Source organism: Suricata suricatta, chromosome 12 (assembly GCF_006229205.1).
Source record: "Suricata suricatta isolate VVHF042 chromosome 12, meerkat_22Aug2017_6uvM2_HiC, whole genome shotgun sequence".
Lineage (NCBI taxonomy): Eukaryota > Metazoa > Chordata > Mammalia > Carnivora > Herpestidae > Suricata > Suricata suricatta.
The window spans coordinates 77306915-77331590 of NC_043711.1; the positions used below are offsets into that span (position 1 = coordinate 77306915).

Genomic DNA, 24676 nt, shown 5'->3' on the forward strand with positions numbered 1-24676 from the left:
GCATGGTGGATCCATGCTGAGAGCCCCGAACAAAGGTGGGGCAGGGCTTTGATGAGTTTGGGAAGGGGGAGTTACAGGAAATTGTGATATAGGTACAGTGATCCAATTATTAGTACACAATATTATTGACAGCAGGTTTATCCAATTACAACATTTAGAGTGTTAACCAATCAGAGTAGACCTAGGACCCAGGACCCTCACATAGGGTGTAACTAGCCTTAAGCAATAACTGATAACCTATAGCTTCTATTTCTAGGCCTGCCCTTAGGAATGTTAAGGGTATTACAAGGGTGGTCCCTCTTGCCTTGTCTCAAACCTGCAGTCCTTATAGTCATAGCATAGTGTTGCTTAGGTTGAATGATCCCTTTGTCCCCCCCACTTCTGTCTTCCTTGGAAATTCTCAGAAATCATTTATTCTCTCCCCATTCTTCATGAAAGAATTGCAGAGTGATCTCCTGTACCAGCCAGCTGCTGCTGCATAACAAAACCACCCCTGAAACAAGTAGCTTAAAACAACCAATTCTGTGAATTGGTAAATTAGCTTAAACTCAGTTGGTAGTTCAGTTGGACTCATGTTTCAGTCAACTTCTGGCCAGTTGGGCAATTCTGCCTCTGGGTTTGGTAGGCTATTGCCTAGAGTGATGACGACCAATGGGCTATGTACCCATTTTCCAACAGAGTAGCTCAGACTTGCTCACGTGACAGCTGGGAAGGGTTCTAAAGAGCAGGACCAGGATTAGGGTAAGGCAAGTGACACACACACAAAAGGCAATCAAGATAAGTAATATTTTAATGCAGTCTTTTAAAGGATCAAAATTAATGCCAAAAAATCAATGATGAACAAAACATCCACATTTTAACTGAACATAAGATCAGTAACAGTGTCATGCCAAGCCATGTCAGAACCTGAGACAGAAGGAAAAATTCATAATAGTGATCCTGTCTCACCCTAGTCCCAGCCCTGTCAGAAAGCAAGTGGAAGCTTGTGAGGCCTCTGGAATATTCTAGGACTGGCACATTTTACTTTCCTAACACCCTACAGGCCCAAGCGAGTCACAGGGCCAGCCCAGGTTCCAGGGCTGGGGAGGGTAACTCTACCTCTTGCTGGCAGGGCAGCAGGATCCTGTTTCAGAGGGCATGAAGACTTGGGGAATTTTTGCAACCAACTACTCCTTGCATTGGCAGCAGAGAAGAGGCAGTCCCAGAGGCTGAATGAGATGGTTTTCTAAAGCTGCCTTTGATCTTAATTGTACCCATGGGGTTTTGATTTATACAGAGTAATGACATGGAGAGGTTGATACCACTGAAAGAAGTTTTTATTACATACAATTCCCAAGAGAAAGGGTCATGCTATGCCACGCAGGATCACATGGGGAAGCATGAGGTTTGGTCAGGAGGCCGAAGCAGGAGGGAGGGGAGAGCCTGGTAAGGGCAAGGGGGGGCAAGATAAATGGCTCAGGATTGGCCAGGTATGGGGCATAGGGATGGTCTTTAATTGTCAGGTATCTGGCCCTGTGGGGATTTAGGGCTGCGCAAACATTGGCTTGGTAAGAGCTAGAAAAAAGGAGGCCCTTGTGAGTCTGTTCAGAATTGGTAGGTCTGGACATGAAAGACCTATTCATAGGAAAATTTTTATTAACTCTAGGAATTAGCCAGCCCAGGCAGGGGCAGTCTGTCCCCTAAACACCAAGCTCCACCCCCCCCTCCCAAGATGTCAGACCATCATAAAATACAAAAAATAAAGAACATCATTAATACCTCTCTCCACACTCTCACCCATCAGGGAGGTGTCTGAACCCATGGGACTCCCACTCATAGTTCATGTCTAAAAATGCCTAAAACTGCATGATAAAGAGAAAAAAGTTGCATGATAATAAATGATCAAAAGTTGGATTTACCATGAATGTGGTAGTTTGAGGGGAAATTTATAGCCACAGTATTTTTTTATACAAAGAGAGCCAAAAGTCAGTGGGATAAAGGTCCAGTCAAGTTAAGAAGTTAGCCCAGGCAGGACAAGATGATTTCACTGATGAATTCTACCAAACATTTAAAGAATTAATGCCAATCCTTTTCAAACTCTTCCAAAACATTCAAAGAGGAGGGAACACTCCCAAACTCATTTTAGGAAACCAGCATTGCTTTGATAACAAAGCGAGATAAGGATAATACAAGAAAACTACAAAGCAATATCCCTGATGAATACAGATGCAAAAATTCACAAAATATTAGAAAAGTGAATTCAACAGCACATTAAAAGGATCATCATACACCATGATCAAGTGGGTTTTATCTCTGAGATGTGACGATGGTTTAACATGCAAATCAATAAATATGATACACCACATTAACAAGAAAGATTAAAAACATATGATCATCTCAATAGATGCAGAATAAGCATTTGACAAAGTACAGCATCCTTTCATTAAAAGCTTCAGAAAGCTGGGTATAGAAGGAGTATACCTCAGCATAACAAAGGCCAGATATAACAAACCCACACGTGACATATTCAGTGGTGAAAGCTTTCCCTCTAAGATCAGGAACAAGATAAAGATACTTCACTCCACTCTCATTAAGCATCGTACTGGAAGTGTTTGTCAGAGTACTTAGAAAAAAAAAGGAATATAAGACCTCTAAATCAGACAGGGAGAAGTAAAATTATCTTTGCAGATAACATGATTTTATTTATTTTTAAAGTTTATTTATTTACTTTGAGAGAGGGTGTGAGCAGGGAAGGGTGGAGAGAGAGGGAGACAGAGAATCCCAATGGGGCTCAGCACTGTTAGTACAGAGCCTAACTCAGGGCTCCATCCCACCAACTGAGATCATGACCTGAGCTGAAATTAAGAGTCAAGTCTTAATCAACTGAGCCACCCAGGCTCCCTGACATGATTTTATAGAGAAAATCCTAATGATTACACACACACACAGAAAAAATCTTCTTAAGACTAATGAACGAATTCAGTATTACCACATTCAAAATCAACACACAAGGATCAGGTGTGTTTCTATTCACTGACAAATCATCCTTAAGAGAAATAAAACAATCCAATTTGCAACAGCATAAAAAAAATACTAAGGAATATACTTAACCAAGGAGGTAAGAGAACTGCAAATGAAAACGACAAGACTTTCATGATGGAAATTTAATAAGACACAAATGAATGGAAAGATATTCTGTGCTCATGAATGGGAAGAATTGTTCAAGTGTCCATACCTCCCAAAGCCATCTACAGACTAGAGCAATCCCTATCAAAATTCCAATGGTTATTACTCACAGAAATAGAAAAGATGATCTGAACACTTGTATGAAACCACAAAAGATCCCAAATAGCCAAAGCAATCCCCATAAGGGTATATATAAGGGAACACAAACATTTTTGTTAGGAACCTTTCTTCAAGTCTAATGTGAGTTAGAGGCACCTGGGTGGTTCAGTAGTTCAGCGTGGGATTTCGGCTCAGGCCATGATCTCAGTGTTCAGTTTGTGAGTTCAAGCCCCGGCTATCAGAGAGTCTGCTTGGTTCCTCTGTCCCCTCTCTCTCTGCCCCTCCCTCACTTGCACGAAAGTGCTGCTCTCTCCCTCTCTCAAAATAAACTTAAAAAAATTAAAACTACAGGCACCGGGGTGGCTCAGTTGGCTAGGCATCCCACTCGTTCGGGTCACAATCCTGCGGTTCCCGAGTTCAAGCCCCACATTGGGCTATCTGTTGTCAGTGCAGAGCCTGCCTTGGATCTTCTCTCCACCCCCCACTCTCCCTCCCCCCGCCCCCCAGCGCTCTCTCTCTTTCTCTCTCTCTAAAATAAACAAACATTAAAAACAATAGTTTGGCGTCAGAGAGACCCGGTCTCCTTAGGTGGTTGTGTGGGTGTGGCTGTGGGTGGGGGGAGGTTCCATCTAGGCGCACATTCAGTGCTGGATTCAGTGGCTCCCGGACCTACCTGAGGGCACAGCCTGGGGCGGGGAGTCGGTCCTGCTACAAAGGCTCCTCCCCACAGCAGTGTTCCCGTTGCGCAGACACTTGGGTTCCCCCAGGCTGGGCTCGGGCAGGGCAGGAAGGGGCACCTGTTCCACCGGGACTCTGCTTCCAGCTGCTTCCAGCCGTCCTGTCTGATCGCCGCCCGCCATGGCCCTCTGCTTGGCATTCACGATGCTGCTGCTGCTTCTGGGTGAGTGGCCACCTCCTCCCGCAGAGCCCTGAACTCCCGGCCTCTCTAACCGATCTTCAGGGACAGAGTGAGGAGGCAAGAGGGTGATTCTGGAAAAAGCCAGAACCGCAGGAAGGAGCACCGACAAGACACCTGTGTACGGGGGAGCGCATGCGGACACCTGACGGCCGCAGCGCGTCACTTGTGTTCGGGCTCTGCGGAGCACAACGCGCCTCCAAGTCCCGTCTTTGTACTCCTGCCCCGGACACTTGCTTTTTCCTATTGAGTCCCCTCTCTCAGCTCTCTTACCCTTTCCCCAAGCCCTGCCTTCCATTTTCAGTCTTGGAGCTTCACACCCAGTCCTTGCCCTGCATCTTTAGGGTCTCTGTGCCACGCATCAGCTGTTCCACATGCTTGGCTTCCCCTTCCCCAGCAGGGGCATCGTGGAGGGAGGATTGGTTCACTTTACCGGGTGGAGTGAGGCGGGAAGAATGGAATCTGGCAACGATTGAAGGCAGATGAGATATTGGGGTTGAGATATGCTTTTGGAGGGTAAAGATGAGGCAAAGGTATTACTGGAAGAGGGAGACAAAGAACCTTAGGTGACACTAAGTCCTGTTGTGTGTGGCTGAGGATGTGAGGGGCTTGGCTGGGAAAGGAGGGCTAAGTTTGCCTGCTGCTCTTGGCATCCAGGAGAGGAGGGAAGGAGAGGGGAGGGGGAGGAAACAGGAAGGAAGGGCTCCCGCCTTCCCGGTGACCCTCTCCACTTACTAATTCTAAGCCCTCAGGATCTGTTCTTCCTACCTGCGGAGCAGAGGTGCTGAAGCCACAGTGAGAATCACCGTGGCTCCTACCATCCAATCTGTGGATCCTGAACGAGGAGGCCAGTGCCAGATAGGAGCCCTGCTCCCAGACCTGAGGCCAGGGCCACCTCCCTCCCTCCACACACCCAGCCAGATGGATGTGAGGCCAGGCTGGGAAATTTCCCCTAGACTGAAGTGGCTCCTAGGGGCTGACAGCACGTGGTGTGCTGGCAAGTCTGGGTTTTGGTGACTTGGGTCCTAGGAAGGGGCTGCCGAGTCCCCACTTCTGCTTGGTGCCCACCGGAGTGGCACCAGTCATGGCCTCGTGGCTCAGGGCAGAGCTCTGTGGCCTGGCAGGAGGGACTTCTCTGGAATCCATATCCTGGCAGCCAAGCCTAAGTGGGCCTTCCAGTGCCCAGAGCCCTTTCAGGGAATCTCTCTCCTGCCTGGCTGGTGGGAAGGGGAGGGGCTGGAAGAAGCCAGAACCTGGATGGGTCAGCATGGGTTAGACGACGGGGAGGGAGCCTCAGAAGGGAATGGAGGGGCGGGGGCAGGGGCAGGACGCCCCGGGTAAGGCACAGAAGGAGGCGCGTGAGAAGGTCTGGAAGGAGGGAGAACCAGCCACCTATAGACTCACTCAAAGGCTCTCTTTAGGGAAGGGAGGAATAGCGGAAAGGTGTCCCAGAGTGTCCCAGAGTGTCAAAGAGGGGCAGCCACTGTCTTCAACGCCATTTCTGATAAATGTCCTTTAGCCAAGTCCCCAGAAGTCTTGCTGTTTCCCGTGGCACGGGGAACTCCCTTTGAATGGGTGTGGCCACTCTGGGGAAGGAGTGGTGCCTGGGGACGATGGGCTTAGCGTTTGGGGGAAGCCAGGCTGAGTCTTCGTGCGCCCCATTCATCCCTGACGTGTTGCAGGGCTCCCCAGAGCCCACCGCTGCCCATCCCCGGATAGGAGGCCGGTCAGTGCCAGGCGGTCACGCCTTCGAACCACACTCTGCCCCTTCGGGTTCCTAGCGCCCTGCATCTTCAGAGGGAGTGGCCAGAGGGCGGAGGTGAAGCGCACCGGTCACGGCTCAGCGAGAACAGCAGCTGTCCGCTCCCCCAGCAGGGTCGCCGAGTTCCGCCAGACGGAACCGATGCCTGGATGCGGCGGAGGCGTGCACAGCTGATGCGCGGTGTCAGCGGCTGCGCACCGAGTACGTGGCACAGTGCTTGGGTCGGGCGGCGGCCGGGGGCTGCCCCCAGGCCCGCTGCCGCCGCGCCCTGCGCCGCTTCTTCGCCCGCGGGCCGCCCGCTCTCACCCACGCGCTGCTCTTCTGCTCTTGCGTCAACGCCGCGTGCGCGGAACGCCGGCGCCAGACTTTTGTGCCCGCCTGCGCCTTCTCGGGACCCGGCCCGGCGCCGCCCTCCTGCCTCGCACCCTTAGACGCCTGCGAGCACAGCCGGGTCTGCAGGTGTGGGCAGTAGGTGGCACGGGACAGAGGCAGGGTGGATCCGGGTCCCCGGATGTCTGCAGGGTGTGGGAGGGAGCGAGGCGGGATTGCAGGTGCCGGCCGGGAGCGCCTGCAGGTGCGACAGGGGTTTGGGGAGCCACCTGGGGGAGACTGAGCGGGGCAGGGCGGCCCGCCCCGACACCGCACTCCCGCCGCGCAGGCCCCGCCTCCTGGCCTTCCAGGCCTCGTGCGCTCCGGCCCCCAGCGCCCCAGGTGGCTGCCTGCAGGACCAGGTGCCGCGCTGCCTGCACGCCTATGCGGGCCTCGTGGGTAAGCGCTGCCGGGATCCGGGAGCGGGCGGGGCTTTCCCGGGGATGACTGCGCCTGGACAGGCGGATCACCCCGTCCGCGGGGTCCCCGCAGGCACCGCCATCACCCCCAACTACGTGGACAACGCGAGCGCGCGCGTGGCGCCCTGGTGCGACTGTGGAGCCAGCGGAAATCGGCGTGAGGAGTGCGAAGCCTTCCGGGGGCTCTTCACCAGAAACCGCTGCTTGGGTGAGGGGCCCTGGGCGGGGCGGCGCTGACTGACACTTCCCAAGTTTAGAGGTGAGGAAACAGAGGCTGTTTGTGGCAACCACGCAGGCGCACACCCCCTGCTGCCGACTTGGCCCTGGAGAAATCCGCGCCCAGGTGTCTCGAACACAAGGTCACAGAAGAAGGTAGAATCTTAGGGATGATTAGGCTAGTACCCCTGCAGGCCGGAGGAAGGGGGGCAGTCAAAACAAGCTTCAGAGCATCTGTAATGGAAGAAGAGAAATTCCTGCTTCTGCCATTTCTGAAGCTGTTTCTTTCCTGGGGGAATGCCAGCGTCCCTACTGATGATCATGCCTTTCGGCCCTGAATAACTCGGTGGCCTGAGTGTGAAGTCCGATCCTGCCACTTACCAGCCCAGAGTTCGTTATCTCCCCTGTCTTCTTGTGCCCATCTGTAATATGGGGCTGATCATCGTCACCCTTCTTTGTGAGGATGACAGTTTGTGAGGCACTCTTAGCACAGGTGTCTCTATTTTGTTATTCCTTGTCACACACCTTCCATTCCAGAAGCCAATCCTTGCAGAGGTCCTATCCACCCATCCCACTGCAGGATTTCAGGGATCCCAGAGGAGCTGAGCCTTGTGCTAGGGTTTCCCAGCCAAGCCCACCCTGAACCCCTTCCTCCATAGATGGCGCCATGCAGGCCTTTGACGGTGGATGGCCTCCAGTCCTGCAGGACCAGCTAGATGTCCACCAGGACCCTGAGCACAGCCTCCAGCAAGTAGGTGTAAGGGAGGGGATGGTGAGCTGGCGGGCTTAGATGGAGGCACGAAACGGCCTGGAATGGGGGTGGTGGAGGCAGAGAGCAGAACCCCACTTCTGCCTCAGGTTCACATTGTGCTCCCACCCCCAAGGTGTCTTCCACAGATGGGCTCCTGGTTGGGAGCTCCCTGCTCTCTCTGCTCCCTGTCCTGGCTCTCCGGCCCCTGCTCTGACTAGGACAGCAGACCTTGGACAACATCACTGTCGCATCCTGCCTGGGGTACAGGGCCACATCGGCATGCTACTGCCACATTGAGGGTGGACTGGCTTGACTCCCAAGCTAGCCCCCATGCTCTCGCCCCACTGCCCTTTTTAGGTCTGCACACCCTGTGTGCCTGTTCCCTAGAATGAGGATTTAGGTTGAGGGTCTGATGCAAAGCCCATGGTTTCCCTTTTTGTGGGTTTCTCGGTTGTAGGTCCCCTTCTCCACTGACTTTGGAACAGTTGGGTTCTCCCACAGGATAGGGATGGGAGGAGGTCACCTGTGTTCCTGAGGCCTCACTGGGACCCCAGATCACCTAGAGGTCAGAAATATCCAGATTCCAGGAATTCCAAGAGATTTCATCAGCTTCTGCAAAGATACCGTGCCCTAAGGAGTACATCTGAACTGACTTTTAGGCAAAACTTTTAACACTGCAGCCTTTCATGGCACTGTCCCAGTGAGGTACCACCCATCATGTTAGCCACCTCTGCCCCATGACTTATGTTGGCAAAGTTCTTCCCATCCATGATATGTTGCTTGGTGGCCACCAGCTGGAGTGAGAATCCAGTCCCCTCCATTGCACTGGCTGTATGGCCATTGTCCCCATGCCTTAACCTAGCTTACGAATGACATTCAAACCCAATAAACCACATGCACCGAGACTGGCCTTACTTTCATGTGATCTTTCTTGGGAGCCTGGAGGCCAAGGTCAGCCATAGGGTATGCCTTTGCTGGTCTGTGTGACCTCCGATGGCCTCAGAAACAATCTGGGCTACATTTGCTCACCTACGGATGCCAAACTGAATTACCTGTTAGATCCTAGTGGCAGAAATTTGTTACCTTGTCTTCTTTGCTGGTACTCAGATACTGAAAACTACATTTCCCAGCCAGGAGGTGGCATGTGGCACAGTCTTGGGCATAAGTGGGTGGAGCCACAGATGAGGAGCCTTCCAGGGGAACTCTTTTTTTTTAATTTTTTAAAAAGTATTTTTAATTTATTTTTGAATTGAGAGACAGAGACAGTGCGAGCAGGGGAGGCTCAGAGAGAGAGGGAGACACAGACTCTGAAGCAGGCTCCAGGCTCTGAGCTGGCTGTCAGCACAGAGCCCAAGGCGGGGCTCGAACCCACGAACCCGTGAGATCATGACCTGAGCAGAAGCCGATGCTTAACCAACTGATCCCCCAGGCACCCCCCCAGGGGAATTCTTGAAACAGGAACTGGTCCCTTCATCCTGAACTTGATGGCAATGCCTGGGGACATTGGTGCCATTTTGAAAATGGAGCCACATGACACTCTGGAGCCACTGTACCAGCCCCCATCTGCCTCCCTCTAGACTTCACTGTATGAGAAAAACGATCTTTGTTTGTTTAAGCCATTTCTCCACAGACATGCTATTTGCTGCCAAATATAGTCTCTGATTGTTCCTACCACTTCTGGGGTGCCATGGAGTCCCAGCATCACTTAGGGGACCCCCTCCACAGTAGGCACAGAGCCCATACTTGCAGACCACTTTAGAGGGGTGCCAAGTGTTTGTGTTTTTTTTTTATTTCCGCATATTCTGCCTGCTTTCTGCCCATGTGAAGAGTCAAGTTCTTTTCTGGAGACTAGGGAAATTTATCATAAAAGTGTTCACAAGGACCCACCTGTGGCCAGTGTGGACCCAGCATATGCCAAGCGAGTGTGTGGATTTTAGTTCTGCAAAGGTGCTTGGGGAGGAGAAGGCAGAACGACGGGGGCCAAATACTAAGCCTTCTGCCCACTTCCTTCTTCCTCAAGAGCTTGGAGACTCCTGATGAGTGAAGGATCAGAGTCTCTTGGCTGCCCCTTCTCAAACCTGGTTGAGGCTTGTCAGGGGCCCCAAACAGACTGAAGTGCATGCTGTTGGTGCCTTGCCCAGAGACCTCTCTGGCCAAGCTGCTGGGGAATGTTGGATGTTTACACAGCTCACAGTTGTTCCCTTCTTTAGAAAAAATGCCTGTAAAGTTATATTCTGCTGTATGAAGTGGAGAGCAGCCATGGGGTGTGGGGACAATTCTGCACACCATTCATGCTCCAGAGCTCCCTGCGGGGGATCAGGCTGAGGCTAGCTCCTAGCTGAGACCACATCCTAACCTAGCACCTTCCCCTGCCTGCTCCTGCCTCCCTTAGAGGTTCCCCTGAAGGCACTCCCTCTAATAAATCATGGCCCGAGAATTCCCATCTTGGGCTCTACTTTTAGAGAATGTGACCTAAGACACAGCGGTCAAGCGCAGATCACGACAAAGCCCAGACTTTGGGCTGTCCTGACCAGAAAAAGAGCAACCAGTTCTGAGACCATATATTTAGCAATCATCACAAACCCACAGATCCCACGTGTGGCAGCTATCAACCAACCTTCTAGCTTCATCCAGTAATCTTACTGGAACCAAACACAAATCACACCTGCTTGGGTATACAACTGAGCAGTCTAGGCATCAGGCATGGCTGTCTCCGGGGTTTCAAGTGATGGTGTGCTTGTTGGTCTGTGCATAGCTTCCCTTTGTAGCCAGGCTGGCTCTCACTGCAGGGTGGGTTAAGAATGCCATCAGTAGCAGGAGATCTAGTCTCTCCTTTTAGGAATCTCAGCATAGAAAGGCACCTCTTTTACCCATCATTCATGGACTGAGCCAGGCAGGACCCTGGTGGGCCCAGTGTGGGTTATAAGCCTCTTCCAGTGGCTGGGGAGTGACATCAGCCCACAAAGATCACATGAAATGGAAGGACAGTTCTTTGATGGGAAAAAAAAAAAAAAGGAGTGTCGGGTAGAGTGAAGCTCAGAGTCCATCCCATTTATGAGGAAGGAATGTTCTCAACCATCTTCACCTGCATAGGACTGGACACCTGTATGTGGGCTGGGGAGAGACGGCATTGTTTGTGTGCTCCGAGCTGAGGCAGAGGAGTTGTGTGGTGATCCAAAGGAAGAATCAAAGGTCTGCTAAATGACTGGCTGTATGTGAGCGTGTGTTAACTCTGTCACTTCATTTTTGTTAAGTTTTTAACAATATAAGTAATCTCTACACTGCATGTGGGGCTCGAACTCACGACCCCGAGATCGAGAGTTGCATGCTCTCCTGATTAGGAGAAAAGGAGCCAGGTACCTCTATCACTTCATTTTTTTCCCTCACTCAGACAATTAGAGTAAGATACAGGCACATACACCTTTTGCAAGACTGGGAAGATAAAAAAGAGCAGAACCTAGTTGCAAACAGTGGCACCGTTCCACAGCAGCTGGCTGCCTTCCTTCGGTACTTCTCCAACTCGGGCGTGGCCTTTAAGCAAATGGAGCCGCTTTAACATCAGACAGTGTGCTTCGGAAAAGAGGCTTCCTAACTGGGTGCAGTGGGGAAATGGTCACTGGGCTCCTGCTGCCTGGCTGTCTGTTCTTTCTCAGAGTGAAGATTCCCTTGTGGGAGACTTGAGGCCATTTGGGGCATGGACCCAGGCAGCTCTGAAGAAAGAAGCCAAGAGGAGGGGACCAGGCGCTGTGGCTTACAAAGGCCACCATTTTGCCACCTCTGGGCCAGTAGACTTTCCAACAGTTTTGTTGCTGTAAGGGGCTGAATGGTAGCCCCAAAGATATGTCCACATCCCAAACCTTGGACCCTGTGAATGTTACCTTAGATGCAGGCAAGAGTGAAAGTTACCTAATATAGCAAAAGATATGATTAAGAATCTGGACAGGAGGTGCTTATCTTGGATTATTGGAATGGGCCCTAAATGCATCCATACCAGAGAGGCCTGGGGAGACTGGATAGACACAGAAGAGAGGACGATGTGAAGACAGAGATTGGAGGGATGTGGCCACAAGCTAAGGAGTGTTGGTCACCAGAATGGGTTCTCCTCTGGAGCTTCTTGAAGGAGCAGAGCCCCACCAACTCTGTGATTTCAGACTTCTGACCTCCAGAACTGAGAATAGATTTCTGTTTGAAGCCACCAAGCTTGGGGAATTTCTTCCAGTGGCCCCAGGAAACCAAGAGTTGTCTGAGTTCAGTTTCTGTCACTTCTACCTGAAAAAGTCTGGCCAAACGCCTCAGGGCTGAGTCCAGCTGTGGCAGCCATGACCAGGAACAGGCCCTGCCTTGTTCATCCACATCTGAGTGTTGGCCTCCATGTCCTTCCAGGTAGCCTGCTTGCTGTCACTCTTTCATGTGCACTTGAGGACACTGTGGTCTTGGCCCCAGCTTTATCCTTGTGACTGGGCCTCTGCTAGCTGGCAAGTGGCTGGGGGTAGGGTCAGGCAGAAAGGCAGGTGCTAAGAACATCCATGGATTTATTGATGGAAACTTCACGGCTCATGAAAGCCCAGTCTGGCTTGGAGCCTGTTGTCTAGATGCATGGTTGATGTGGAAACTGCTTGCTGCCCACATCCACCCTCCCCGCACCTCCTCCACCCCAGTTGAGTCAGACAGGGCCAAACTCACAGCAGCAGCTTGTTTTTACAGGAAGTGTGGACACTGTTAGGTGAGATTTCAAGAGAAGCAGGAGGACAGGGGCCACGTGAGGCTTTAGGAGACACCCCCCCCCCCCCGCCCAGATGGACAGCAACTTGCCAGTGAGCCTAGCGTGTGTAAAAAGAGACAGAGCGGCAACGTCTTGTTGGACCACAGGCCCCAAAGGCCTGAGTTGAAGCAGGTGTTAGAAAGCTATTCTGCCAAGAACATGTCACCCCACACCCAAACATGGGAACACTGAATGGGCCAAGTTTAGAACTAATGTCTATCACTTATTCCAACATATCTCTGGCGACAGCTCGGTGTATGGTTCCCCACCTAACCTGTGGTTCCAGTAGTAAAACTGAACAGGTTTGGTGAACACACAGCATGGCCTCTGCCATTATACCACACATTCACATCCTGTCTGGAGCAGCTGGCGGCACCCACAGCCCTTCCCCTAGAATGCTTCAAGGTCTTCTCCAACTTGGCATTGGCCACTAGCCCAACTATTTACTTCCTTAGCCCAGCCCCAAGCTGTGGTGGGCTGGCCAGGCCTGGTGCCTCCTACGTGAACCGTGTTGAACCGGTTCTCAACTCCCCTTGTGCTGGTCTCGTGTTCTAGGGCTCCCGCACTCCACACCAGAGTGCTGAAGTGCACTGTTCTGACCCTGCCCCACGCACAGGAGCTGCACTCACAGACCAGGCTTTATGGATGGAAAGAACATCAAAAACTCAAAACGAAGGACAACATTGTGGCAGCCTGTCAGCATACCTGAGATTTAGCAGTTGGGAAAATCTGAACATTAGGGACCCTGTGAGAGAACAAGAGGGTGAGAGACCGAGGACAGCTGGGTGGCTCTGGCCTCAGCATGGGCTGTGCTCTGGCACATGGGGCTGTGCCAGCCCTGGACCTGCCCCATACCAGGGCAGAGCTGCGCCACCCACCATGCTCCCTCCCCAGCCCTGTTGTTTCAAGGGCAACACACGCTACAGTGGGGACGCTGGGAGTCTGATCACAAGCTGTGTGAGGCTCTCTGTACCCTCTTCACCCCAACAGGTGTCTGAGGTGCTGGACTGACACCTCTACCTTCACTGAATGCCAAGTGCTTCCTCTGAGACAGTCTGAAAACTAGCAACCACTTTAAACATTTTTTTCCCTTTTCTTAAGGTTCTAATGACCAAACTGTAAAAATAAATGAAATGAAACAAAATCAAAATTAAACACTCAGAGCAAAAACCACATTTTTACCAGATCTACTTTTATTTCAGAAGGAAGTTTGTATTATAGTATTTACTTCTGTTTATATACAAGTTCTTCACATTTGTGTTTAAAATGCACAGACCTCCCTTAATTCTCTTGTTCCTGCTTAAATTAGCCGTTATTTTACAATACAAAAAATACCAAAAAATTGCAGTCCTAAATGTATGTATAACACCCACAGTCCCCAGCAATGAAATAGTTTACAATACTTACTCCATATTTACATGAGTGCAATAGATGCTAAATTATACATATTAACAAACTAAGCTTGAATCCAAACCCAAAGACAAAAAAACCCCAAAAAACCCAAAACAAAACCAAAAACCGTAAATACCTATAAAACAAAAACATTTCCAGAGCCAGAATTAGTTCAACAAAACAGGCTTCACTAGTGTTTAGAATGTTTTGTGCACAAATTTGTTACTGAAAGTCGATTCCATTATTGCCTTTGAAAGCGAAGGCGCCAGTTTTCCTGTCCACGCCAAACCATCTCCCTGTAGGTGAGGGTGCTCAGGAGTTTGAACGATTCCGGGGAAATGTGTCTTGGCGGGCCTGCCATCACGGTGACTTTCCTGGTTTGGTAAACTGGGAAACATTTCAGACTGAGAGCTGGTGCGCGGCCTGAGGACAGACCCCTGCCTTCCTGGGTCTGTCCTCCAGGTGGCCAATTCTCACAAAAACCGCCACGAGGAGAGGTCTCCCGGGTTGAGGGGCTTGAGCTGGGTTTTGCTGTAATTCCACAAAGCTTCTTTTCCTATTGGCCACTGCCCTAGTGTTAGCTTAGGTTGTTAGTAAGTGCTTAGTGAATATTTGTTGAATGGGTGGATGGATGCTTGAAACTAAAGGATCAAAGGTGTTCTTAGAAATGACACCAGCACCCAAGGAAGTGAGTCTCTACCCTCACCCCAGATACACTCCGTTGAGTTGACAGAGATGCACTGAAAAGGTAAAATGTCTTTTTTCTACCGATAGTGCTCTGGTCTTCTCATCCGTCTGCCCCAGACTTCCTGGTATGTCTGCAATATTGCACTTTGGGCCTCACCCACACAAATTCTGGTATTTTCCTGTTGCTGACAGTCTTCTGTCCGGGGCTGCTCTTCCTCTGGGTTAGCTCACATCTCCTCCCACCTTTAAGAGGTGATTTCACAGGAAGTGCAGACTTCTCCCCAAACTGTGTGTGAGGAGGAGTAGGGAGTGGACAGGAGGCCAGGTTGTGTGCAGTCCTCCAGAAGGAAACAGGAGCTATTTATCAATGACCTCGCCACCCTACTCCCAACCCCCAAGTGTTCAGTATAGGAAGCCACGGTTCTGGGAAATGGTCATTAAAATTTTAGACCAAACAGATGCAGCCTGGAAAACCCCTTTTTAGAAAATCTGACAGTGTCTTTGAACTTAGAGATCGAGAGAAACAGTTCTCAGGACCAGATGCGTCATCGCTGGCCAGGCGCAGCACCAAGAGGCTAATAGAAAGATTCAAGGTGCACTTGCAGAGCCAACAACAGTGACAGGGACCTTCCCACTGCCCTTGTGTCTCCTCACACAGTGCTGCTTAAGCAGGTGCAATGCCCGATTTCTCCTCTGTGTCCTGACAATTTCTGTTTTGGAGTCATCCAATTAGTACCAGATGCATGTGGACACACTGGCATGGGGTCGGGGAGGTGCCTTTTTTGCCTTTGTTATCGGTGTATCAGGGCCCAAAGAGAGGACTTCTTCAAACGTGGATATCCATTATGTGGCACAAAAACATACTAGGTAAAACTCAGACACCGTTACATTTAATAAAAATACATTAACATAGTTTTTTGTTTTATGTACACTCTGAATGAACATTCTGGACACTACTGTATAATTATGTACAAGTGCAACATCGATGTTTTCATGACAATTTAAACTTATATACAAAGGCTCTCCTGTGACATGCAGGCATTTCTCTAAAGTTCCAGATGATTCCCTCTTGGTAACTGGCTCCTAAGCTGACTGCCTCTTTCTCCTGCCACTCCCTTCCTCTGGCCTGAGCCTGGAGGATGTTGCTTGCTCTTGACTGCAAAGGAGAAGCAGGTGGGTTCAGCTGCTTCTCCACTGTTGGAACAGAATTAGCCATCACTTGCTCCTTTTTAAAAATAAACTATCTTTTAGAAAAAAATAAAATATCCAGGTGGTTAAGGGACACGGTACATGTTACTTCAAGGGCCTGGGAACCCATGGGGAAGAGACTTCTTTGACCAAAGAAACACTGGTCCTTTGAACAAACAAGGATTCTCCTTGTGGGAGGTCCCTCTCAAGTGGCTTCCCTCTCTCCGACGAGAGGCTTCATGGCAATTAAGGGGTAAAGCGCCACTCTGTGGCAGGCTCTGTGGGTGCCGTGGTGTGACGCAGGGATGTGGGAAGCTTGGAAGAGAAGGGGTCTTGTCTAGAATTGTCTGCTCTTTACCAGTGATGTGAAAAAGCAGCTTTTTGAGAGATGGGTCTCAAAGTAGAGGTGTTTTGTGCATCAGACAGTGTTTTATGGTTCAACTTCTTGAAAACATCTTTCCAGGCAACTTGTCACGGTTAAGGGGTTGGTGCTGGGGAAGAGACAGCACTCCTACTCTAGGCCCTGCATTTAGAAATGCTGCAGTCTTTGCCCTTTTGAGTATTCATTTCTCCAAATTCACAAACTTGAGCATTTTGTTGTCTAAAGGTCCATTCCAATGGGGTAATGCCAGAGAACTCCAAAGTTTTGAAGCCAAATACAGACCTGAGGAGGCTGCTGCATAATGCCAGAATACAGAGCACCATTTGCAGGGACAGCATGACACCAGGTGGTGGCCTGGGGAGAAGAGCAGGACTGCCCCACCCCACTTCAATTTGGTCACTTTCCATTTGGCATAGTTATTCCTCCTCATCCATTTTCTCCATGTGCTTTTCATCATCCGCAGTGGCCACTGCCCCGCCCAGAGCCCCCACCCAGGTCTGGGAAGGAGGATGGGAGGGCCGGGCTGAGCCTCTCCGGGAGGAGAACAGGCAAACAATCCCAGGTCCTTCTCCAGGCTCTGGGCACGCGATTCCATCAGCGGCCTGACGTGGCCCACCCGCTCTGAGCAGGCTACAGGAACACACTGCTGCTTTCGGATGCAGGGGTCCCAAGTGCTGTCATGCTCTTTTCTGCTCAAGGGAGACATGTAACATGGGCGAGCCCTTTCCTCTGTGGTGTCCTGGCAGGAGTGGCCAGAAGGGCTGGAGCAAACATCAGGCCTAGAGTTGCGGGGAGGGGAGGCAGGGGGCACGAGAGGACCACACCTTATTTAGCACCCCCCCGCCCCCACTTCTGATGACAATACAAACAGGAGCTTTCACAGTTTGGTCATTTCCGCTTTCCTCTCAGTCCCTGCTGCTAGGTTAAACGTTCCCTGGGGTGAGCAAATTCTTTCCTGGCTGCAAATCAGATTTTAGAAAAAGAGCCGATTGCCAATGGTAGCTATTTAAGTTTTATAAGAATGTAGGAATGCAATTATGTAAAAACATAGGCTTACTAACTTTCCAATTGCTAGAGCTATTTAAAGTCTAGGCACTTAGTGTGTGTGTGTGTGTGTGTGTGTGTGTGTGTGTGTGTGTGTGTCTATGTGAGTGAGAGAGATGAAGAGAAAAAGACAGGGAGAAAATTTCAGATGGATTAAGACTAAATTAATCAAGTTGCTATAGAAAACTACCTACTACATCAGTTTACATTCTAAGTAACACTGCTGACCTTGACATTTAAAATAGCCCCCTTCTACCTTAGTTTGATATGATTCAAAAGAGCCGGACTGTTGTTAATTCTCAACTAGAAAAAAGCTACTCCCTGGAAGAGAGAGATTTGCCTACACCGTGCGAGAATAAGCAGCACATCTTTTAAAAAAGATAGCAGGCTTCAGATGAGAACAAATTCCTTCATCTGACTAATTTTTAAAAGACCATGTTCAAGAACGACGGATGGTGAATGTCTACTTGTAAACACTACATCTTTTGTTTTTTGCATGTTGAGAGGTCCCCAAGAGCAGTTTTCCACAGGTGGACCTGAGGGTCGTTCCCAGCTCCCTCACTGGCTGTGCCAGTGCATGGATTCACTCGGTGACTCCTCACACAGGCCCCCCCCCCCGCCCCCCCCCCCCCCCCCCCCCCCCCCCCCCCCGCCGCCTCCTCCAGCAACAACTGGATCACCTCTGGACCTGCAATTAAATCAATGGTGTCCTATGCAAAAGTAAAAGGTTAGATGCTGGAGCACAGATGGGAGAAACCGGCAGAGAAAGCTTGTGAACATGCAGAGGAGTCAGATGTTTCGAGGGTTTCCAGTCTTCAGCCCGCTTTGCACAGCATCTCCCCGCCTGCCCCCTCCCTGCAGACGGCGCTGGCTGGCGCCCCTGGCTCGCTCACTCACGGAGAGTCCCTGGCCCAGCCTCAAATGCAGGTCCCAGGCTGTGCGGGGGGCTGCTGCTTCCGGTTTCTCACGGCTCCTGACTTCTCTTTGTACACTATTGGCATCTGCTGAGAAATGTCCACGAGGGCGCTGGCCACTGCGAGACCTGGGGAGAGCCCACCGGGGACATGTGTTAAGGAGCAGCTTGCTTTGTTTTTGAAAATAATTAAAAAATTTTTTTCTTTTTTATATTCTTGGAGTGCGATAAATAAGTAAAGCACACAAGGAAAAGTCTTACTTGCACTTTGTGCCTTCCACCTCCCTCCATCCAGGCACTGCTTTCATTAGTTTGTATATATATTCTTTCAGGGTGTCCTGATGCAAATACAAATGCATACTGTTTTCCCATCCCCGCTTTTTACACAAAAGATGTAGCTTGCTGTTCAGCACATCCATGAAGCAAAGAACTCTGCCTGGCAGTTGGAGCATTTAAATAAGATGGCAGCTATGCTCCAAGAGGTAAATTCTTCCTCCTGGCCTCCAAAAGGGTGCCAAGAAAAAGCAGCACTCTTTTTGAGTAAATTCAGGTTCCTTCCATAGAACTCAGCCAGCACTGGTTATTTTTATATCTATCCTATGGCACAGGTCAGGACACTCTGGGGCCAGGCTTTGGAATAAGCCAGCTTCTTTAATTGCCCCATGCCTCAGCTTCCTTGTTTGTAAAATGGGGACAATAGCAGGCCAGGGCCTGTGTGAGGAGTCACCGAGTGAATCCATGCACAAATGTTAGAACGGTACCTGGCTCGTCAGCCCACCACCTCCACCACCTGTGCTCTAGGGACTAGTGGCTCCATTCTCCTTTCTGTACTGGGAGCTGGACTCCTGGCGCATGTGAACAAGCTAGTGCAGGCTCAGCGCCCCACTGGGGTTCTCAGGAGCCATGTGAGTGCCGCCCGTCACTCCACTTCACTGAGTCTATAAAATGGAGGCATGTGCCTGGCACGCATGGGGAGTCCACAGCAGTGACGCTGTTCCAGCAAAGGCAGAGCTGGGTACCCTGGGGGTCCTGAGGAAGACTCATCTAAAATGCAGGGGGTGCAGAAGAGGCAGCAGGGATAGTCTCACTTGGGGTGGGTCTCAGGCGGTGTGCGGGCCTTCATCAGGAGTTGAACAGGATGGGGCCTATCACGCAAAGGGCAGGGCAGGAGAGGCCACAGTATGGCAAGCCTGTCACTTCCCTACTCCAGCCAGGGCCTTGCTCTCAGGGAACATGGGTCAAGTTTGCTGAGCTGGGATGTGGCAGGAGACAATGCTCCAGAATTCAGGTCAATGGGTCATTCTACGCTCAACAAGGGTAAAGTTAGGAGCTGAACTCACATCCCTGGTTGAGGGCAAATCAAACTGTTCCCTTATGAAGATGACAAACCCTGGCCTGATCATGCCTGAAGGCCTTCCTCCTGAAAATCCAGAAACCATTCTGAAAGCTTGGCTGGAGGCACCTCTGAATCTGAGGGCTGCGGTTGGGGGCTGCGGAGCTCAGGCACTGGGCAAGGTTTCTGGGACACACTTTATCACAGACACAAGGCTTTCTTTGGCTAAGGCAACCCTAACTCCCATCATTTGAACTAAAAGCTGTGTAACACATAGTGTGCATATTGTCTGAGGCACCCCTCCAAAGTACTCCACAGTTTTTCCAAACTGTATTCCAGATCTCTTAGTGTTCGGTAAGAGGATGTTCATCGAAACTATGATTTGTGTGCTTGATGGAATCGCATAAAAGACATTGGTAAAATGTTATGTACTAATCTATAAAAATGTTTATGAGTTATATGAAAAATGAAGGATAAAAAAATTAGATCTATACAATCATTTCAACAAAGTTGCTGGCCGGGGCTGGAAGGGAAAGAGGGCGATGAACACCGGTGGGTGCTGGATGGTACAATAGTGAGTACATTTCCAAAAACTTCCTTTAAGTTGTAATAATTGCTATTTGTGCCTCTACTTGAAACAGTGAAAACACAAAAGAAATGCAGTAGTGCTAGAAGCACCAATTTGAGAGTGTCCAGCTTGGAGGAGAGCCACGAGAGTAGGTAAGGTGACTGAGGAAGGGCGCCTGGGCTGAGGGGAGACGTCCTCCATTCAGGGCTGAGTGAGGGAAAAAGATATAGGGGAGGGGTGGCATAGTTGAGCAAAGCACCGCAGCAAGGGAAGGCGTGGCCGGAAGCATCAACACCGAGGAGAGGCTGAGGGAGCTGGGGGTGCACAGGGAGGGGAGCTCTGGACTCATCCCTGTGAAGAACTGTGACTCAGGAAAGGCAGTTTAAGGAACACCAGGCATAATGGAATCATCTTGTCGAATCCTTACAATGACATAAGGTAGGCATGTGACTGCTGCTTACTATTGCCTCTACATCCAAGTTCATATGTCCTGTGTTTGTCACTGGCCTTCATCTACGCACCTGACTGCCCAGGAGGAGGGATTCCACCGAGCCCTCGAGGGAGCCTCACAAACACAGAGAGGACAGCTGCTTTGTTGCCAAAACACGGTTCCAGAGCAATGGGTTTGGGAACAGTCTGGTGGAAGAAAACAAAGAATTACCTAAAGCAGGGTTTCTCAAGTGTTAATATTGCAGCCTTCATATGTGATTTTTATTTATTTATTCCTTAAGTTTATTTCAGAGAGACAGAGAGAGGGTAGAGAGAGGATCCCAAGCAGGTTCCACAGTCAGCACAGAGCCTGATGCAGGGCTTGAACTCACAGAACTGTGAGATCATACCTGAGCCTGAACCAAGAGCTGGACGCTCAACTAACTGAGCCACCCAGGCACTCCCACATGTGATTTTTAAATATATCCTCTGTATTAGTTTTTATTGCTGTGTAACAAATTACTAACTTCATTGCTTACAACAGTATCTATTTACTCTCTCAGTTTTGTAGGTCAAAAGTTCCCAGTGAGCTATGTAGAGTTCTCTGCTTAGAGATTCAGGTGCGTTCACCTCTTCCATCAAGTTTGGAAAATTCTCAGCTCTTCTCTCACAAAGTTCTCAGGGATCTCGGGTCTTATCTTCATTAGGTGGAAGTCCAGTTACCATCTGCAGTGGCTCTTAACTGGAGGCTCTAGGGAAGAATCTGTTCAAAATGCATTCAGTGCTCACTTTGGCAGCACATATACTAAAATCAAAATGCATTCAGGTGGCTGGCAGAATCCAGTTCCTTGCACTTGGAGGTCTGAGGTCACCATTTCCTTGCTGGTGACCTGGAGGGGGCCACTCTTCCAGAGGCCTCCTCACATGTTCCTTCCAGCTTCAGATCAGTGGTGGCATGTCAAGTCCTTTTCATCTTTCCTCTCCTGCACGAGCCACAGAAAACTCCCTCAGTATCTTATGGTCTCAGTTACCTTGGGATTTGTATTACTTCTGCAAAATCCCTTCTTTATATTACCTATAGTAGTGTCTGACTGAAAACCGCAAGATGGGAATCTTGGGGGCTAGTTTAGAATTCTGCCTGCCATATCCCAAATACTCCATTTGTTTTTCCAATTTGGTTGAAGAAAAGAACTTCCAGAACCGTGGTGGCTGCAGCACAGGGTGGGTGAAAGGGCGGTGACCTAGATCAGGACAGGGACAACAGTGGAGGTGTGCTCAACAGTCGAAGACAGAGCCAAAGATATGTGCTGATGGACTGGTTGTCCAATGAGAATGAGAGCAAGTATGGCCCAAGGACAATTCAAGGACTTTGACCTGAGCAGCTAGGATGATGGAGGGGATACGTACTGAGTTGAGAGCGATATGCAAGAGGAGAGGTGTGGGGAGAAACATCCAGAGCTCGGCTCTGGACATGTTAACTCTGAGATGGCTGCTAAGACATCCAAGTGGGAACACTGAGTAAGCAATGGGATACAGGAGTCAGAGGCACACAGGAAAGGTCTAAGCAGAGATCATGGTATTAAAAATAAACCCATGATGGAAAAGATCACTGCTGCGGTCTGAATGTTTGCATTCTTCCAAAATTCGTATGTTAAATATTAATGCCCAATACGATATTTGGAGCTGGGGCCTTTCAGAGGTGATTAGTGCTCTCATATAAGGGACTTCAGAATGTTCCCTAGTCCCTTCCACCATGTAAGAGCAGAGTGAGAAGGCACCATCTATGAACTAGGAAGGAGGCTCTCACCAGACACTGAATCTGCCATCACCTTGATCTTGGACCTCCTAGCCTTGAGAATTGTGAGAAATTTCTCGTTTCTACAACACCCATTTCTGGTATTTTGTTATAGCAGCTTGAACAGGTCTAAGACAGTCACCAAAGGAGTAGGTGTAAAAGATGTGAGACGAGGCCCAAAGACTGAGCTGGAGGTGCACCCCTGTTAAAAGTGTGGGGAGTCAGAAGGGGCTGAACAAAGAACACTGAGAAAGAGCACCTAGGTGAGAATGTGCTGCCCTGGAAGGGGAGTCAAGAAAGTGTTCTAAGGAGCAACCAACAAGGTCATATGCTGTTGATACATGACATATGGTGCTGCTTAGTACTTAAGATTTGTCTATTTTTTTTTACATCCCACAAATTGTTGTTTTATCATGCTTGCTTATATTCATATACATGTTCACCATTTCATTTATTCACGATTCCTTCTTATACCTCAGTTCCCCTCCTGGGCACTTTTCCTTTTTTCTAGCATATCCTTTAGACATTTTGTTTGTACAGGTCTCTTGGTGGCCAACTCAGCTTTCCTTATGATCGGAAGAGCTCTTCATTCTATCCTCATTCTTGGAAGGCCAAGTTGCCAGGCACACTATTCTCTTCTTTATGTTGTTTGGAGACATTCGTCCATGTTCCTTTGGCTTCTGGTGTTACTGAGAAGTCACAGCTGTCACTTTGTCATTTCCTTTAGATGTCCTTTCTTCTTCCCAGTTTTTTAATGTTTTTTATTTATTTTTGAGACACAGAGAGAGACAGTGCGAGCAGGGGAGGGTCAGAGAGAGAGGGAGAAACAGAATCCAAAGCAGGCTCCAGGCTCTGAGCTAGCTAGCTGTCAGCACAGAGCCGGACGTGGGGCTCAAACACATGAAGCATGAGATCATGACCTGAGCTGAAGTTGGACGCTTAACCAACTGAGCCACCCAGGCGCCCCTCTTAACCCTTTTTAAGTGTACGCTCCAGTGGTATTAAGTAGATTGATGCTTATGCAACCATCACCACCATCCATCTCCAGAACTCATCATCTTGGAGAAATGGAATTCCATACCCATTAAATGGTGACTCCCTATTTCCCCTCCTCCTCCAACCCCTGACAACCACCACTATACTTTGTCACTATGGATCTGACTACTCTATATAGCTTATAAAAGTGGAAAAGTGAAATCATGCAGTATTTGTGTGTGTGTGTGTGTGTGTGTGTTTTTTTTTTTTTGGTGACTGGGTTATTTTGCTTAAGGTTCACCTATTTTGTAGCAGGTGTGAGAAATGCCTTCCTTTTTAATCTGAATAATATTCCACTGTATGTATAGACCACATTTGCATACCCATTTGTCTACTGATGGAAGCCAGGGTTGCTCCATCTTTTAGCTATTGTGAATAACACTGCTATTAACATGGGTGTACAAATATATCTTTGAGACTTGGTTTTTAATTCTTGCAGGTATATATATCCAGAAGAGGAACCGCTAGATTATATGATAATTCCATTTTTATATTTTGGAGAAAGAACAATACTATTTTTCATAGCAGCTGTATCATTTCACATCCCCACTAACAGTCCCTTTGGGTTCCAATTTTTCCACATTGTGGCAATCATACTACACACACACACACACACACACACACACACACACAAAATACATGTTAGGTCTTGTCATTTTATCCTCCATATTCTTTTTTTAAAACTGTTATTTATTTTGAGAGAGACAGAGACAGCATGAGTGGGGTGGGGTAGAAAGACAGGGAGAGAATCCTAAGTAGACTCTGTCAGTGCAGAGCCTGATGCAGGGCTCAAACCCTGCCACAAGATCATGACTTGAACTGAGACCGAGAGTCAGATGCTTAAGCCACTGAGCCACGCAGGCACCCCTATCCTCCATATTCCTATTATCTGTCATATTTTCTATCTCCTTGTCTCTCTGTCCTGCATTCTGTGTAATTTCTTCAAATTCATCTTCCAGTTCAAAAGTTCTCTCTTGAGTATGACATACTGTTTAACATGTAAACTGAATATTTTAAAAAATTTAACCACTTATATGTTCCATATCTTTTTAAATTTTTTTAAAATGTTTACTTTTGAGAGAGAGAGAGAGAGAGACAGAGACAGAGTATGAGCAGGGGAAGGTCAGAGACAGAGGGAGACATTAAGAATCTGAAGCAGGCTCCAGGCTCCTTGCTGTCAGCACAGAGCCCAACGTGGGGCTCAAACTCACAAACTGTGAGATCATGACCTGAGCCGAAGCTGAATGTCCAACTGACTGAGCCACCCAGGCTCCCCAGTTCCATTTCCTTTTTTAAATAAATGTTTTATTTATTTTTGAGAGAGAGAGAGAGAGCGAAAGAGAGAGAGAATATGAATCAAAGAATCTGAAGCAGGCTCCAGGCTCTCAGATGTTAGCACAGACCCTGATGCAGGGCTTGAACTCACAAACCATGAGATTAGGATCTGAACT

The 24676-nt window shown here is 49.2% G+C and overlaps 2 protein-coding genes across 5 annotated transcripts in view; one reads left to right on the forward strand and one right to left on the reverse strand.

The window, feature by feature from the left end:
- The first annotated feature begins 3925 nt into the window (after positions 1 to 3925).
- On the forward strand, positions 3926 to 15450 carry GFRA4 (GDNF family receptor alpha 4). 4 transcript variants are annotated; one of them, XM_029919215.1, is made up of 6 exons: positions 3926 to 4165; positions 6053 to 6143; positions 6601 to 6710; positions 6804 to 6938; positions 7606 to 7697; positions 13015 to 15450. In XM_029919215.1, the coding sequence occupies exons 1-6, from the start codon at positions 4123 to 4125 to the stop codon at positions 13468 to 13470; spliced, it is 927 nt and encodes a 308-aa protein (XP_029775075.1). In that variant the 5' UTR covers positions 3926 to 4122; the 3' UTR covers positions 13471 to 15450. The 4 variants fall into 4 exon arrangements, with proteins under 4 accessions (XP_029775075.1, XP_029775076.1, XP_029775077.1 ...); XM_029919216.1 differs by having other exon boundaries at positions 6056 to 6143; XM_029919217.1 differs by lacking the exon at positions 13015 to 15450 and adding an exon at positions 7831 to 8602 and having other exon boundaries at positions 6053 to 6401.
- A 2475-nt stretch (positions 15451 to 17925) lies between these two features.
- ATRN (attractin) overlaps positions 17926 to 24676 on the reverse strand; it is a 152598-nt gene continuing 145847 nt past the window's right edge. The window contains exons 28-29 of the mRNA XM_029919212.1: positions 20488 to 20602; positions 17926 to 18194 (exon numbers count right to left, since the gene is read on the reverse strand). Coding sequence (XP_029775072.1) covers positions 18070 to 18194; positions 20488 to 20602 — 240 coding nt within the window. The 3' untranslated portion in view covers positions 17926 to 18069. The remainder of the gene's footprint in view (positions 18195 to 20487; positions 20603 to 24676) is intronic.